At 48.2% G+C, this 18,251-nt stretch overlaps 2 protein-coding genes across 2 annotated transcripts in view; one reads left to right on the forward strand and one right to left on the reverse strand.

The window, feature by feature from the left end:
- LOC135820018 (transmembrane protein 245-like) overlaps positions 1–8,216 on the forward strand; it is a 25,871-nt gene extending 17,655 nt beyond the window's left edge. Inside the window, exons 14-15 of the mRNA XM_065333318.1 lie at positions 528–702; positions 7,854–8,216. Of these exons, the coding sequence (XP_065189390.1) occupies positions 528–702; positions 7,854–8,010 (332 nt within the window). The 3' untranslated portion in view covers positions 8,011–8,216. The remainder of the gene's footprint in view (positions 1–527; positions 703–7,853) is intronic.
- A 1,633-nt stretch (positions 8,217–9,849) lies between these two features.
- On the reverse strand, positions 9,850–17,924 carry LOC135818823 (fibrillin-1-like). The gene is made up of 8 exons (XM_065332049.1): positions 17,334–17,924; positions 16,792–16,941; positions 15,668–15,946; positions 14,479–14,745; positions 13,708–13,801; positions 12,308–12,650; positions 11,992–12,040; positions 9,850–10,598 (listed from the first exon to the last, which is right to left on the reverse strand). Exons 1-8 carry the CDS (start codon positions 17,917–17,919, stop codon positions 10,384–10,386), a joined length of 1,983 nt encoding a protein of 660 aa, XP_065188121.1. The 5' UTR covers positions 17,920–17,924; the 3' UTR covers positions 9,850–10,383.
- Positions 17,925–18,251: the final 327 nt, after the last annotated feature.

An 18,251-nucleotide genomic window follows, 5' to 3' on the forward strand; every position in this document is an offset into this window, starting at 1 on the left:
TGAGTAGGGGATAGAGCTGGGAAGTTGTTTGTGTCTAGGGGGATTGCATGGAGGTGAGTTTGAGTAGGGGATAGAGCTGGTAAGTTGTTTGTGTCCTACCTACATGTACGTACATGTGAAACACGGTGGCCCAATTGTTAGATATTACCTTGTTCAGACTGTAGTACAGACCCACTACAGGTGTATTGAATCAGCACACACCCCCCCCCTTCCCCCTCCCCTTCCCTTTCCCCTTCCCCCTCCCCTTCCCCTTCCCCCTTCCCTACGTCCATTCCTGCAGTAAATACATGGGTACACGTATGCAGTGCATTCATTGAAATAATCATGGTCTCTGAAGTGTTAAGGTGCAGGTATATGTAGATATCATGCAATATTGTTCTGCACTACATGTACACACACATGTGTATTGGAGGCTGAGGTGACACGACGGGATCCACTCTCAGGCATTTCCTCCAGCTTGACTGAAGCATCAAAATGCAACTGTCCTGTGTTCTGTGCTGTTCATGTTGTTTTACTTACACTTGCAGTAATATCAGCTTTGTTTGCCGCCATACCTCTACTAGGCAGCTACTGGGTAGCACTGCCCGCATCACTCTACCTGGCTGTAGCGCAACAGTCCTGGATCAAAGCATCACTGCTGTTCGGCCTGCACTTTCTCTGCTACAATGTTGTCGACGTGGCCATATACTCTGAGATCAAAGGGTACGTGCTGTATGGGCCTTTTACAATATGCACTGGATTTATAATAGATTTCTACTGTTTTGGGAGCGTGTGTCTACTGGCAGACATGTCACATGTACTGTATGATCTGTGGATTGCTGTCCTGCCAGTCCGGTTTTGGTCTCAATGTTGGCTTTGAAAGGAGCTCAAATTTGAGCATTTGCAGGCCTATGTTTCATAACACTTACCGCGGACGTCCCGTATCCCCTTTGGGCCGACCACCCATAGTCGTACTGCTACCATCCACGGTCGTACTGCTACCATCCATAGTCGTACTGCTGCCATCCACGGTCGTACTGCTACCATCCATAGTCGTACTGCTACCATCCATAGTCGTACTGCTACCATCCACGGTCGTACTGCTACCATCCATAGTCGTACTGCTACCATCCATAGTCGTACTGCTACCATCCATAGTCGTACTGCTACCATCCATAGTCGTACTGCTACCATCCATAGTCGTACTGCTACCATCCATAGTCGTACTGCTACCATCCATAGTCGTACTGCTACCATCCACGGTCACTGTATGTGTGATATGAGTAAACAATGTGGCCATAGTATGGTATACTATAGTATACCATACTATAGTATGGTATACTATAGTATACCGTACTATAGTATACCATACTCCCCCCCCCCCGCTATAGATGGACGCCGGCGAGAATACCGACTCATTGTTCATGTGGCCAAGAGGTGAGCGTTTCTCACTCACTATCCTGTCCTCATGGAGGATTTCCCACCATACGACACAATGCCATTCGTGACACTACCGCACAGCTCGTACACCAAGTCTGTAGCAATGTGTCCACGGAGCCTACCCTGCAGCCACTGGCCGGTGAGCGATTGCAATACCGAACGGCCAACGTTGAGGATCATGCACACCTTGATGTCGCTGCCAGTGGTTTGTGGGGCAGTCGATTTGAGCGAACCCTTATTGATGTCCGGGTTTTTAATCCTTATGCTCGCTCAAATCAGTCTGCACCACGTACCACTGTGTATCATCGACATGAAAGAGAGAAACGAAGGCACTACGAAGAGAGAGTGAGACAAGTGGAGCATGCCACTTTTGTTCCGGCTGTGATGTCTGCGAGTGGAGGCATGGGCAAGGCAGCAACGGCCCTCTACAAACGAGTGGCCTCTCTGTTGGCGGCGAAAAGGGGGGAGCAGTACTCTCATGTGATGGCTTTCATCAGGTGCAGGATCGCTTTTTCCCTCTTGCGGTCCTGCATCATGTGCCTCCGAGGGTGCAGAAGGCTCTCTAGCCAGTCTGCCTTGGCTGTGGGTGATACCTCTGCTGCGCTGGCAGTGGTAGAGGCCCGGGTATCGGCTTAGCGTGCACGAGCGGTAACAGTGACTGGAATATTGACTTGAAGTTGAACTTGCTGCTGTTTACCTAAGTAGGTATATACATTATTATGCTGTTTTGTTTTTTTGCGTGTTTTTTCTTTCTAGAACTTTGAGTTGAAGTTTTTGGAACACTTGGGAAAAAATATTCATTGTGTTTATTTTGCCCGTAAAAGAGGCTGACTACTAGTACACCATACTATAGTATGGTATACTATAGTATGGTGTACTATAGTACACCATACTACAGTACACCATACTATAGTATACCATACTACAGTACACCATACTACAGTACACCATACTACAGTACACCATACTACAGTATACCATACTACAGTACACCATACTACAGTACACCATACTACAGTACACCATACTATAGTATATATGTGTCTCGAGCTCTGTAGTCTTCAGTGGATTTTCCAACTCCAACGTGCCTCTCCTGCAAACCAGCCGATGCAGAGTGCCACTTGTTGCCGGTGCAACGGCAACGGCACCTGTGTTCGGTGCGATTGCAAGAAGGAGGGTCGGAAGTGTCGGAATTGTATCCCCTCGAAGAAGAACAAATGCCGGAACGGCTCCCCGACATCCCAACCGTCTTCTCAACCGTCGTCGACGACTACAGCTACCGTACCCGTAGGAACTGCACGAAACTCTGTTCGTGATACGGTAACGGACCACACTGTCAGCAGGACGTCGACAAGCTCCGACAACAGAGCAACCGCAGTTTCCGATACGACACTAGACTCCGTACCAGTACCAAATGTTTCGAATGTGCACAAGCCAGTAGTCACCGAGAGTGCAGCCGCAGTACTCACCACCACCCTACTTGCAGAGTGCAGAGACGGTCGTCACGGACCACCTCGCACAGCCCGGTCGAGCTCGCCTCCCGGTGCCAGTACTAGCAGTAGCACTGTAGTACCCGTACAGGTGCCGAACTCGCCTGACACCAATGGCAGTGCTGATGTCGAACCTGCCAGCCAAGCGCCTGAGCCAGCGGACGCGGAGCGTGCCACCGTGACCGTAGTGGACCTAGTTGACCTACCAGCGAGTGGGGACGTAGATCCACACGATGTCCGACTGCTAGCCACACTCAACATGTCCCAAGCAACAATGGACGTCGCTGATCCTGTTATCCCGGACCTGCCACCCCATCCTCCCCTGCGGGACCCCACACTCGGAATGGGAGATCTGGACGGTCCCACGTTTTCCAACCGGATATCCGAGGCGTACGAGAAGGTAGTTCATTTTGCCCCAAACCTGTTGGACGTACCAATGGGCAGCACGGGCCGAACCTTTATCCGTATGCTGAGTTCACACTTCCACGCCTTTGGTAACAACTCCTCAGGTGCAGCTGACTACGCCCTGAAAACGGCGATGGTAATGCAGCAGTTGCTCCTTCAGAAACCTGGCGGGACCGGAGCGGCAGCAGCTCACAAGGTTTACATCGAGCGCCGCATTGCCTCGTGGGATTCCGGAGACGTACAGGTGCTACTCCAAGAATCCGTGACTATTCAAGACCAGATCGTCAAGGCCCGCAGGCGAAACGCACGGCACGAGGGACACACGGTCGACCCGGCACGCAGATTTGCGTCTGACATTGAGCGTGGCAGGCTCTCGGCAGCCACTCGTCAACTCTCCCCCGACATGGGTGGTGGAGTTCTTGATCTTGACGACACCATTGGAGAAACGACCGTGCTTGATGTGCTGCGCAGTAAGCACCCACAGGGCGAGGCAGTCACAGCAGCGGCTCTCCTCCCAGGGCAACCCCCAGCACAGCCCCACCCAGTGCTCTTCACCAAGCTGGACAGGACCGCTGTGCGCCAAGCTGCACTGCATACCACCGGTTCTGCAGGGCCGTCTGGGATGGACGCAGATGGCTGGAGGCGTATGTGCACAGCGTTTGGGGACATTTCAGACGACCTATGTGATGCTCTCGCCAGCTGTGCCCAGCGAATCGCCACTCAGTACGTCAACCCAGCATCGATGGAAGCCTACACGGCATGCCGGCTTATCCCTCTAGATAAGAAACCGGGTGTGCGCCCAATAGGCATCGGCGAAACCGTCCGTCGTATCATCGGCAAGGCTATTCTGAGCGTGGCGGGGGACTCTGTTCGTGAGGCGACAGGGTCACTGCAGATGTGCGGAGGCCAGGAATGTGGCATTGAGGCGGCCATTCACGCCATGCACGACACGTTCCATGAAGAAGACGTTGACGCTGTGCTTATGGCGGATGCATCCAATGCGTTCAATCGCCTTAACAGAGAAGCATGTATGCGCAACGTAGCGCACCTCTGTCCAGCCATCACACCCGCTATCGTAAACTGCTACCGTCAGCCGGCCCGCCTATTCGTGGACGGGGAGTGCCTCCTATCGCGAGAAGGCACAACGCAGGGAGATCCTCTTGCTATGCCGATGTACGCTTTGGGGGTACTCCCCCTGGTGCGCAGAGTGGCAACCCCAGGAACACGCCAGAGCTGGTATGCGGATGACTCGTCCGCGGGTGGCGGGCTCAACCCTCTCCGCCAGTGGTGGGACCGACTCGTCGGGGATGGGCCGGCGTTCGGGTATTTCATTAACCCCAGCAAGTCCGTCCTCGTCGTCAAGCGGGACAAGCTAGAGGCAGCCGAGACCATCTTCGCCGGCACGGGTGTGTCTATCACCACTGACGGGTGCCGTCACCTTGGATCAGCCATCGGAACTGATCAGTTTGTGCAGGAGTTTGTGGCTTCCAAGGTGGCCACCTGGTCGCAGGAGCTGTGCAAGCTGACAGATTTCGCCCGGTCACAGCCTCAAGCAGCTTACTCTGCACTGGTGAACAGCCTCCAACACCGGTGGTCCTTCCTGTGTCGGGTTCTCGATGGTGCTGCAGAACAGCTGGCACCCCTGGAGGACATCATCCACCGCCGCCTAATCCCTGCCATTAGTGGACGGACGGCGCCCAGTGAAGCTGAACGCATTTTGCTCACTTTCCCCTGCCGGCATGGAGGCCTCGGCGTGGCCAACCCTGCCACTTTTGGCTCACAGTACGGCACCTCCAGGCTAATCACCACTGCGCTGTACGACAAGATCATGGCGCAAGAAGAGCACCTCGATGATGCTCTTGCCTGTGTCCGCATGGCCAAGAGTCAGGCTCGCTCTGAGGCCAGAAAGGCAATGAAGATAGCTGCCGATACGTTCCGCACCGAACACAGCGAACTCGATCTCGCTATCAGTCTGGCAGAGGAGAAGGGAGCATCAAGCTGGCTTACCTGCCGACCCATCGCTCGCCATGGCTTCGCTTTGTCGAAGGGGGAATTCCGGGATGGCCTCTGCCTCCGTTACGGTTGGACGCCTTCTCGCCTGCCCACCACCTGTGTTTGCGAGAAGGCATTCACCACTGCTCACGCCTTGTCCTGTCCTTTCGGTGGGTTCCCCTCGATCCGCCACAACGAGGTGCGCGACATACTGGCAAGCTCATTGAAGGGTGTCGCCCACAACGTCGCAGTGGAGCCACATCTCCAACCCCTGACTGGGGAGCAGTTTCAGCTCCGGTCAGCATCAACCGAGGATCAAGCTCGTTTGGATGTGGTGGCCAGTGGAGTTTGGGGGGGTCGGTTCGAACGCACTTTTATTGATGTACGGGTGTTCAACCCTTATGCGTCTTCGAACCGCACCTCCTCGAACCGCACCTCCTCTCTCTCTGGCTGCTACCGGCACCATGAGCAAGAGAAACGGCGTCGATATGATCGGAGAGTCCGAGAAGTGGAGCGATCCACTTTTCTCCCCTTTGTGCTCTCTTCCACCGGAGGATGCGGCAAGGGTGCCGCTGCACTGGTGAGCCGGATTGCACATCTCCAGTCGCTACGTGGGAGGGAGGCGTATTCTGTGCTAATTGCCCACCTCCGCTGCAGGCTGTCTTTTCGCCCTGCTGCGTTCGAGTGTCATGTGTCTGCGTGGGGCTCGCCGAGTTTGGCAGCCTCCAATGGATGGCTGTGCCTCCCTGGCTGTCGTGGAGGCTAGGGTGTCCCGTTGAGCCTTGCCCCGTGATTGTGCGAACTATGCTATGCTTCTCTTGCTGTCTGATCACATGCGACGTCATCATTATGATTGTGATTTGTTTTCAATCCTCCGCCATGGCAAATTGTGTTTTGTTCGCCCGTAAAAGAGGCTTTTACTACAAAAAAAAAAAAAAAAAAAAAAAAAAAAAAAAAAAATACTATAGTATACCATACTACAGTACACCATACTACAGTACACCATACTACAGTATACCATACTACAGTATACCATACTACAGTATACCATACTACAGTACACCATACTACAGTATACCATACTACAGTACACCATACTACAGTATACCATACTACAGTACACCATACTACAGTACACCATACTACAGTACACCATACTACAGTACACCATACTACAGTACACCATACTACAGTACACCATACTACAGTACACCATACTACAGTACACCATACTACAGTACACCATACTACAGTACACCATACTACAGTACACCATACTATAGTATACCATACTACAGTACACCATACTACAGTACACCATACTACAGTACACCATACTACAGTACACCATACTACAGTACACCATACTATAGTATACCATACTACAGTACACCATACTACAGTACACCATACTACAGTACACCATACTACAGTATACCATACTACAGTACACCATACTACAGTACACCATACTACAGTACACCATACTAAAGTACACCATACTATAGTACACCATACTACAGTACACCATACTACAGTACACCATACTACAGTACACCATACTACAGTACACCATACTACAGTACACCATACTACAGTACACCATACTACAGTACACCATACTACAGTACACCATACTATAGTATACCATACTACAGTACACCATACTACAGTACACCATACTACAGTACACCATACTACAGTATACCATACTACAGTACACCATACTACAGTACACCATACTACAGTATACCATACTACAGTACACCATACTACAGTACACCATACTACAGTACACCATACTACAGTACACCATACTACAGTATACCATACTACAGTACACCATACTACAGTACACCATACTATAGTACACCATACTACAGTACACCATACTACAGTACACCATACTACAGTACACCATACTACAGTACACCATACTACAGTATACCATACTACAGTACACCATACTACAGTACACCATACTGCAGTATGGTGTACTATAGTATACCATACTGTAGTATACCATACTGTAGTATACCATAATATGGTTTACAGGGCTGTAAAGTCAAACACCTCTTTCAGAATGGCAGAGGTCTTACTCTCACCCATTATCAATGCATGCTGTTCTTCAGTGTGAGTTGGGTACACATGGGTGAGAGTATAATTATGAGCATTCCCCACCCCTTGTTTTCAAGAAATGGCTAACGTTCGTGCGCCTACATGCAGTATCTGGAGTAAGTATGCAGACCAAGCAAACAATGGTTATGCGTGTGTATGGCAAACAAGCTGCTCTAACCGAACGGGGTCTAGGGCCGAAGAACCTGAGCGTCTTCTACTTGGCTAGGACAGCTAGCTTGCCGGGTGCAAGCACGACTAGGTTGACTCTGCTTGCATCCTGCTGTCGTTTTAACTACTACGTATAGTTCAATGATTGGCTCTCACCGTGTTGTGTGTTGTCTTGTATTGTGTGTGTGTATGTGTGTGTGTGTGTGTGTGTGTGTGTGTTTGTGTTGTGTGTGTCTGTGTTGTGTCTGTGTATATGTGCAGTGGTGGACATCCATACCTGACCGGCTTGGCTGTGGCCGGCGGCATGTACATATTTGGACTGGAAGGCGCAGTCACTGGCCCTATCATCCTGTGCTGTGGCCTGGCAGCCATGGACATCTACCGCACCATGCGCAATGCTAGTATTCAGAAAACCTAGCCACAGTTATCAGCATCAGCACCATCACCAGCAACACATCTTTACAGGTCAATCTCCCTGTTTGTTGTTGTGGATCCATGTTTCATGTTGGGAACGGAAAATGTTATCTCAATTCCGTATTTGCTGCGAATGGTGTCCAATTCTTGAAAGTTATTTATTGAGATCATGATAATTCAATTCTGGAAAAGAAGTTTGACGAAATTTAAGTATCAACGCATCTTGGCTGTCTCTCTTTCGTATTTCTTTGAGTCTGATTGCGAGTGATCTGTTTGTATTCAATGCCTGCACATTACCAAACAGTGTCGTGTAGTGTGATATTAAATTGGTACTGGAGACCAAGGTAAAACATAGATCACAGTCGTATAGTTGTATCACAACAGGCTACTACGGCTCATCAGTTGTCTAAGGTGTGCACCTAGTCAGATCAAGCATTGATTATTCGCTTACACTTTGGAGAGCACATCCGCCCTTTCTCTTGCTCCTTGATTTCCACTTCTTGATAAGCCCTTTCTTGAACAATGAAATGTATTTCTGTTAACATTCCGCAACTGTTTGCATGAGTTACTTCGGCTTCACTTTACACCGTATTTTAGTTATAATTATTATGTAGCATGTGTGGATCTACTCACCTTCCACTGATTAAGGAGACCTGCATCTGCGCCTTGATCCTTGAGGTGGTGGCATTCCCACGGATGCGGAGAACTCTGTCTGAGTGGCAAATCGCTCGACTCCGTGACATTTATTCGCGTGTTGTGTGTGTGTGGGATGAACATAATATCTTATATGACATTAATTGCATGCAATGGAACCACTGCGCGGTGTCAATAATTATTATTCTTGTTGCAATGCACAGACTGTCAGTGGTGGCAAGTAAAATCCAGCTGTGAGAATTTTATAGTCCAGGGACTGCCCAAAAGTGACTATGAACAGAGGACTGTGCAGTGAAGTCAGTCTCTAATTAAATTTTAGTCATGGAACTGGATTTTATTCGACCCAACCAAGCAACAGTACATTTTACTGGTCTGACTTAGTGTGAGCATAATCAGTGCATGCTCAAAAACTAGAACTACGTGTACACTGGTACCACTTTATTGTTTGGCACGAGTTGCTCACGAGCTGCTCAAAGTGGGCACATGGTTGAAAAGTAAGTGGTACATGAATTACCGGCTGTCAGTGTTATGACATAGCTGATGATGTGATGGAACGAGGCACGAATAATTATTATTAATAGTGAGGTTTTGCATTCCGAATTTCGGTTCGGCGCTCTTCGGTCATTTGTCGAACATCAAAATGTCGAATTTTCGCACCAACGTTTGTTTTGCAAGTCGAAAATGATGTGTTTTCATTTCGTGAGCCCTAGCATCAGCAACGTCCTGTCCCGTGCTCCTATTCTTGCTGATTCCAACGAACTTTGATCGCCCTAAGAGCCGAGGGCCAGACCTGTCTCCTCAGTCGCCTCAGAAAAACCAACTCCATGGCCAAGTCAAATTTTATGAGTATCGCCATAGTCTTTTCAGCCACACAGATGACGGTGAGGACACTCCAGGCGAAAGAGAGTAGACAAGCAGTGGAGGAGCAATCAGAGGTAGCTGACGACGCTGATGTCGCCAAAGACGCCTGGGAAGCGATGCCGAGATAAGAAATCTCTTTGAATAAATCACGCGCTGGCGCTCTTCTACAGAAAATTCATCCGAAAAATATTTTCGGCAAAGTGAGCTTTTTCCGAACAAACATGCCGAATCTTCGCGTGCATTTTCGACCTCGTTCCCGCGTGCCGAATCTTTTTGCCGAATTTCGGAATGCAAAACCTCGCTAATTTTGCAATTCGCAATTGTCCATATTTGCAATTCTGGTACACGTAGAACATGCCGAGTGCATCAGTCGTGCAAGGAAGAGGACTATGCGATCAGAAAGACAATAACTACGCTAGGAGTTTGGTTTAGCTGATAGCCGGTGACTCTGAACTGACCTGTGTGTTAGTAAGGCAAACCATGATTGTGTAATAATTGCTCAAGGTTACGCGTAGGGGTCATGAAGGTGTAGCGCGTAAACTGAGCAGCGTACAGCTAGTGTCTGTGTGTAAATAAGAACATGCTCTTGGTGACCAGGGTAATAGTTATGATGATGTCATACCTGCCAGGTCTTCCAATTTGCTGGGATTATCTTGCATTTGGGATGAGCTATTGAGATGGAAAGATGCAAGTTGCCAATACATGTAATCAGATAGTTTAGTACAATAATGTTCACACCACACTGCATGGGTATGCCCTGTGCATGTGCTCAATATGCCTTCCATTATACTATAGACCAGGGACAGAAAATCAAGCATCATTTGTATGAACGATAGAAAACAAGAACACCAAAATATGGGATTCAAATTGACGTGTCTCGTATCTTAATGTCTTCAGAGGCACTTGAGCCAAGCATCTTGTTCCTGGAAGGCTGGCGCATTTTTCCTTTGCCAGCCAGGCGCCGTTGTCTCCGTATCAGAACCACAATGCAGAGGGATAGGAACATTACGAAAGCCAGTCCTCCAGCCGCTGCAGCTATTAGAGTGACAGACACTGCTGTATGCCCATTACCAGCACCTGGACAGAGGTGATACATGCCGGGTAAAAAATATTATCATTACCGAAGCTACGCAGAATATGGAACGAATAGTGGTGTCTGGTTCTAGCCACGGTCCACAGCGCTTTAATTTCGGATCTTTTGTGCATGTACGTGTTGTTTGTATGTGTATGTCTGTGTGTGTATGCGTGTGTGTGTGTAGGCTTTCCCCAAATCGGCCCGTTTTTCGCCTGTTCTGCAAAATCGGAATATATTGGGAAATGGGCTAATAGAATTGTTGGCCCATCGGATTCGAGATTGGTGAGATATTGGAAGATTTGGTAGAGTTTTGGCCATTCTCAAAGAAACCCTCCAAAATGGGCGAAAAGCTTAGCGTTTTTTCGTTAAGTCTCGTTTTCGGCGACTTTTTCGTGCCCCGATTTGGGGATTTTACTAGTGACGGTCTTCCTAATGGCTAATGTTTGTTTGAGAGGAGGTCAAATGACACGAATCACACGAACTCAAAATCCTAACAGTACAAGATTAGTAGTGAAGTAGATAGCTCGACCTGTCATGCTTGCAGCAACATCATTCGTTCATACTGATCGTAAGCGCACTTTGCAACAACATTAAATTTGGTAGATTTCCGGCAATTCTCAAAGGAACCCTCTAAAATCGGCGAAAGGCTTAGCAATTTTTCGAAAAGTCTCATTTTTGGCGAAATTTTCGGCCGGCCTATTTGGGGAAAGCCTATCTGTGTGTGCATGTGACTGCGTGTATGCGCGCACGTGGTGTGTGTGGCCGATCATTGCGTGACCGACTGTTTCTTGTCACGTATGAGTCATGACTGATCACGTGAATGATGACATCAGCAGGGCTCAGCAAGATGATCATGTGACTGATGACGTCAGCGGGGCTCAGCAAGATGATCATGATGATGAACCAGCATAGCGAAGTGTCCAAAGCTGGTGGCAAGTACCGGCTTTTACAGAAAATGATTGTGATTCTTGTTGTTTTGGATCCTTCTCTTGTGAGGTCTGCATTCGACACTGGGATATAATGGGCGAAGTGATGGCCCGCCAATGTGAACGTCTTTACTCGATGTGTTCCTGAACACATGGGGTGATGCGGCCGCGAATCCGGCTATCTCTACTTTACTTCTGGGTTTGTAACTTTTGGATCATTACTTCTGTATAGTAGAATGGGTTCTTACAGGTTGTAACAGCCACTGATGGTTGTCATGGTGATTTGTAACCAGACTGTATGTCAACATACTGGGTGGTGGTGGTCAGACAGGTACACAGTGTGCTGCAACACAATCATAGTAACACACTTTGTCACACACATTGTACCACACATTGTACCACACATTGTAACACACATTGTAACACACATTGTAACACACACACTCTAGCACACACTGCAAACATATACCTGTCGTTTCTTGAATAGGTAGGTATGGTGATGTCGCCACTACTCTTATCTGCACACATAAAAATCGAATAAATAAATTTTTGAACAGGCGGCGAGGCGACACAAGTTTATCGCCATCCTTCAATTAAAAAGATGGAATACATTTTCTATTAAGGGCCCAAAATAATATTATAATCCGGGTTTCTTTTCCGTGAACTTGTTTATTGTATACTGAGCTTTGTACAGTATGACGAAATGTGAGTCCAAAGTTTTCCGTCCAGAATCGCTTTCTAACAAAACAAGGCTCGCAATGCTGTTGCATGCACAAATTCCTCACCTGGGAGTATTTATCAGCATCCTCACTGGCCTGCGCTGCCTGATACCATAGGGTAAAGGTGTGTCTGGGCGGGAGGGGACCATTCTCCCACTGCCCGAGTCTCGTCCCATCACCCACCGCCACGGGCAATACGGCCCTGTGTCCAAACAACGACGAGTGGAACTCCGCCACAACGTATGCCCTCGGCGTGGAGCCTGGCTGCCTTGTCTCCAGTGCTTCAGCGTAAGAGTAGACATTGGGTCCGGTCAAGTTGTATAGAATGTCGGGTGAAACATGAAACACTCTGCTAGTTGAGCTGCTCAAGGTAGCTGGTCCAAGGTTGATGGCAATGACTGTGTACTGGCTGCAGTAGCAAACAGATCATCAACAAAGATGGACCAACTACCCAGGAGATGGGGTGTAGTGGGGGGGGGGGGGGGAGTGCCAACTCAGGAAGAAGACTATCAAGTCATAAACTTGTCCTACTTCACTCTGGAAAATAGATCTTCTCTTGTTATAATTTTCTACCATTGTTAAACAGCAGCAGCTGCAGTACATGCTGACATTGTGAGTGTACTTCAGAATTCAAATTGTAACATAGCATTGTAGTCGCTTAATCTGCTACACTAGAACATGCTCTTGCTCGTCTTAGTAAATTTCTTGCCCACCCCTGACTTCAATTCCACTCCCCCCCCCCGCCCCCCGCCCCACGTGCCCTTGGCGTACAATGTTCGATAAAGGAAAGATTCTTCTGAAAGGCAGTGTTTTTATCCTTATACCAAGCATGCATGGAATATCCCAGCAAAGTACCATTTTCTGCTAACTCTACCGTAGACATTATCAGCCAAGGGCTACCCCCGTATCCCCCCCCCCCCCTCCACCCCAGTATTCATGGGTTTGATAACAAGGAAGCAGGCAAGGCAAGGGCTACCCCCCCCCCCCACCCCAGTATTCATGGGTTTGATAACAAGGAAGCAGGCAAGGCAAGGGCTACCCCCCCCCCCTCCACCCCAGTATTCATTGGTTTGATAACAAGGAAGTAGGCAAGGCAAGGACTACCCCCCCCCCCCCCTCCACCCCAGTATTCATGGGTTTGATAACAAGGAAGCAGGCAAGACAAGGGCTACCATCCCCCCCCCCCTCCACCCCAGTATTCATGGGTTTGATAACAAGGAAGCAGGCAAGGCAAGGGCTACCCCCCCCCCTCCACCCCAGTATTCATGGGTTTGATAACAAGGAAGTAGGCAAGGCAAGGGCTACCCCCCCCCCCTCCATCCCAGTATTCATGGTTTGATAACAATAAAGCAGGCAAGGGCTACCCCCCCCCCCCTCCATCCCAGTATTCATGGTTTGATAACAAGAAAGCAGGCAAGGCAAGAGCACACTCAAAGTATTGTGAGGAGACATATCCATCGACTCACAGATCTTGTTGGTAATCAAACTTTCGAATGGGCCATGTCAATGATGTGGGTGTTCCGGGCTGTGGTGGACTCCATGGTGTGAACAGCTCACTGCCTATGACAGATACAGGGTACACACACACACACACACACACACACACACACACACACACACACACACACACACACACACACACACTCACACACACACATATGCATACACACATACACACACACACACACACACACACACACACACACACTCAGACACACATATGCATACACACATACACACACACATACACACACACACATACACACACACACATACACACACACATACACACACACAATCAGACACATAATATAAACAAGCACACATACACACACACATATACACACACACATACACATCATTAGTATACTTGCTCTCTGTATTGTCTTCGCATCACCATGACAACAGATGATCCTCACAGTATACATTTGGTGGTCATTATCTAAACTGACCAGGGAAGCAATCATGATATTCTCCACCAATACCTAGCTAACTTACTAGTTTCACCACTGCTCACCGTACACAAAGACAATGAAGAAATTCTGAGAACTGTTATCTCCATGGCTGCATCTACCACGCTGTGCCTCATTCCTGTGTGCTGAGCGGATGAGTCTACATTGCAAGGGATCAATGAAACAGTACTGTTCTCAGACTGAGTTGCATATCCATCCTTGAACTGCATGCATGCAGCCACTGTGCCGTAGAATCGTACGCAAAGTCAACATGTCACGACTTACTGGGTCTGCACTGGCCGTCATGTTGCATGTAGTAATCGGGCAAGCAGTCACATCGATAGCTTGCAACCGTGTCTGCACACTGCATGTTGCTAGCCGTGCAAGGAATACGAGCCATGGTGGTAACAGGATTCATAGTTCTTGTGTTAGCAGTCAGACCATGCACACATTCATTGACATTCTCACACCCACCAGTGTGTCCAGTTCCTGTGAAGCCAGTATTGCAGAGACAGTGGAATGTCCCTACACTGTTTCGACATGTGGCATTGCCTGAATGTGCAGAGGGAACACGAAACAAGCAGATCACCATCTGCTCGATGACTGATATAGCCTAATCTACTGTCATAGATATTGCATGTCGGTACATGTATGCCCATACTGGATGATACAGTAACATGTTATTTTCATGTTGGCTTGCTTGTCTTTGTCGACATGCTTGTATAAATAAAATAAATCCTATGTTGCCAGTCACACTACTGATGACAACCAAACAGACCCACTTACACAGTTGTTCATGGTTCACGTCCAATAGGAAAGAAGGTTTAGAAGACATGACATTCACACAACATCCTTTCTCTCATTCTACTCGCCATGCATGTGTCATCGGTAATGTGAGAATGTGTGTGAGGAAAAGAACACGTATGTAGGTGAGCGGGGGAAAACCCCCAGTGAAGAGAAATTGAGAAGCCGAGACCTCTGGTCGGCTGATCAACTCCACGAAAAAATGAAAATTTGATATCCTAAAGAGTTTCGGGCGCTGAGTCGAATGGTCTTGGTCCAAAGTCTCTACGAGAAAGCGTTCTTGAAATATTTGAATTATAGCCACGCCCCCATACCAGTGTATGTGTGACGTCATCGTGGCATGGTGCGAAAATACTTGGATTTTGAATCTCACTTTCTTCAGGACGAAAGTCACTTCCGAAAGTAGTTTGCCAAGTCGCCTGAGCCGCTGCGATGCCAATTTGTTGTGTTGTTGGTGATGCCAGTATCACATACTCCTCCTGGGGTTAGTTTTCTCAGATTCGCAAAGAATGGAGACCTGGCAAAGCGCCGAGATGTTGCAATGCGTAGTGAAAATTTCAAGCCTATTTTCGCAGCCCGAGCTATGCTATGAGAGAACAAAGAAGTTTCGCAGAAGAGGAAAGGCAGAGAGCTCTGTAAAGGCACTGTGTGTACAAGGCAAGTTCCATACCATCACAATCGTGCATATTGTCTGCACATTCTTCCACATCTTGGCATCGTTGATTGTCGTCCAGTGCATACCCTGTCGAGCAACGGCACTCGTAGGAGCCTTCAGTATCCATGCATTCCGTGTGTTCCATTGAGAAGCAGTCGTGTTGCCCACGTATGCATTCATTCATATTCCGACAGCCGTGCTGGGACATGCTGAACCCGTTGGCGCAGAGACACATCTCAGTGGTGTTGTACAGCTTGCAGAGAGCATGTGTAGTGCTATTGCAGTGGTCAATGTCTGCACGTGTTGTTCAGATTAAGAAACAGCAAGCAGCACAATAATGTATAATGAAATCCAACTGTTTCTTGCACCGGTGGTTGGTCTTTGCACTGTAATGCTGATCAAACATGATTTAAAAGTTATAGCCATATCTGGTCCCGGCCTGTTTTTGGACAATTCACATCCTAGTCTAGGCATTGGCGGATTCTGCTCGAAAAGGTGGCAGATTCTGCTCGAAAAGCAGTGAAATTGGCAGAACCATACAAGCCTTGTAGCGTGCAATTCCTCGAATTCTGCTCCATTTCTTTATCCACATACCAAACATGCATGAAACTTACCAGAAAAGTACCGAATTCTGCCAATTTTTCTGCCGGCATTATCCGCATATGCCTATCCCAGTCAGGTACAGATCTGATCTTTGCAGTTTGCACTCTCTGTCCTAATATTATTACGGGTACTTACAAAATATACAAATGTGGTGGCAGTGAATTGTTCTTCAGACATTCCCATTTTAACTGCCTCAACGCCATGGCAATTTCACATCGTAGTAGGTATTGGTGCTCACAGACCTAGTTTATACGCGAAGTGTTCGATTACAGTGAAGGCTGTGCCCCACCAGCATGTGTGGATTCGCAGGAAGTGTGAGTTACGAAATCCGAAGAGACGCTGCTAGTATGACAACTACGTCATAGAGTGGTGGTAGCGCAGCACAGGACATAAGCAAGGCTCGCTGGTTTGAGTCCTGGTGGTGACATTCAATATTTTTTTTATTTTACTTCTAGCGTTACCCGTTTCAACTCAAACTTATGAACGTTAAAAAAATGTATTTTGAAGGAGTAGGACGAGAAAGTGATTCCACTCACCAGTCTGTTCAGTGCATTCTGGCAAGGAACGACATTGCCCGTCCACCAGTAGAAAGCCAGGCAAGCATGAACATACATAACTGCCTTCTGTATTACGACACTGGGACCCAGGCTGACATGGGTCAGTCATGGTGGAGCATTCATTGATTTCTATAGCACATATGACACACAGTATGATAGAAACACTGACATCACACGGTACATACCTATGATGGCTAAGCAGCTGATAAGATAATTATAATTTTTACAGTGAAGTATTGTATGGTGAAATCTGTCTAAGACGACTGCTCAAAGCACCTTCAAAACGTGGTCTCTGTTTACAGGTGGTCTGCGTATCCAGGGTCAATTGACTGGAAATAATAACATCCCTGGGTCGTGATTCCCGTGGGCTTCTAGGTAGGGATGAAACGGTTACACTTTAAGGTCTCCAAACGGGTACGTGGCTTAACAGGCGGGTTATTGGGTACCCTGTAACGGCCAAGATACAGCAGACCTGCAATAATCCAATTCTCTGATCGTAATCCTGCAAGCTACACACGTACCTTTGCATGAAGAGTTTGCTTCAGACCTAGCAAACCCATCATGGCACTGACATTCATACGAACCAGGTACATTCCTGCACAGCTCACCGATAGCATCACAGTCGTTCCCATTTCCAGCAGCGTGACATTCATCCACATCGAGGCATTGTGTTCGACCCGACACCCGGGCCAGCTCAAAGCCATAGGCACACAGACAAGCAAAGCTACCTTCCAGGTTCACACACATGTAGTTCTGTTGACACCTGTTGCCCAGTAAGCACTCATTACGATCCTGACAGGCAAAATGCGTAGAGTCGAGCTCAAACCCGACCGGACACATACAGTCAAAGCCTGCCTCCGTGTCCAGGCAGACAATGTTGTCTCCATGGCAACGATGCACTCCCATGGCGCACTCGTCCGGATGGCATCGGTATCCATCACCAGAGTAGTTGCCAAGACAACCGCATGAGTAGCCGCCTATGGAGTTGTGACATTGAGCGTATCGTGAGCATGTGTGTTGTCTATTAACACATTCATCAATATCCCTGCACAGTCTGCCATCCCCAGCAAAACCTGCTAGGCAAGTACAGAGAAATGATCCCTGCATGTTGCTGCAACCAGTGGTTCACAGAGTGTGAGCTGGGACTGCACAACTGCTCAATAGTGGGTAGTGGTTGCCAACCACTACCCACTATTGAGCAGTTGTGCAGTCCCAGCTCACACTCTGTGATGTCATGGCAGGTCAGCCCGTTTCCTTGGTAACCGGGTCTGCACGTGCACAAGAAAGAAGGAACCAGCGGTATTGGTACAGAGTGCACCAGGTCTAGAGCAGTTGTGAGTGTGTGCATGGCATTCGTCAATATCCGAACACACGTATCCATTACCAGCGTAACCTTCCTTGCACACACACCTTGTCCGACCATTGCTCATCATCCCACA

Source organism: Sycon ciliatum, chromosome 6 (assembly GCF_964019385.1).
Source record: "Sycon ciliatum chromosome 6, ocSycCili1.1, whole genome shotgun sequence".
In the NCBI taxonomy this organism is placed as follows: Eukaryota; Metazoa; Porifera; class Calcarea; order Leucosolenida; family Sycettidae; genus Sycon; species Sycon ciliatum.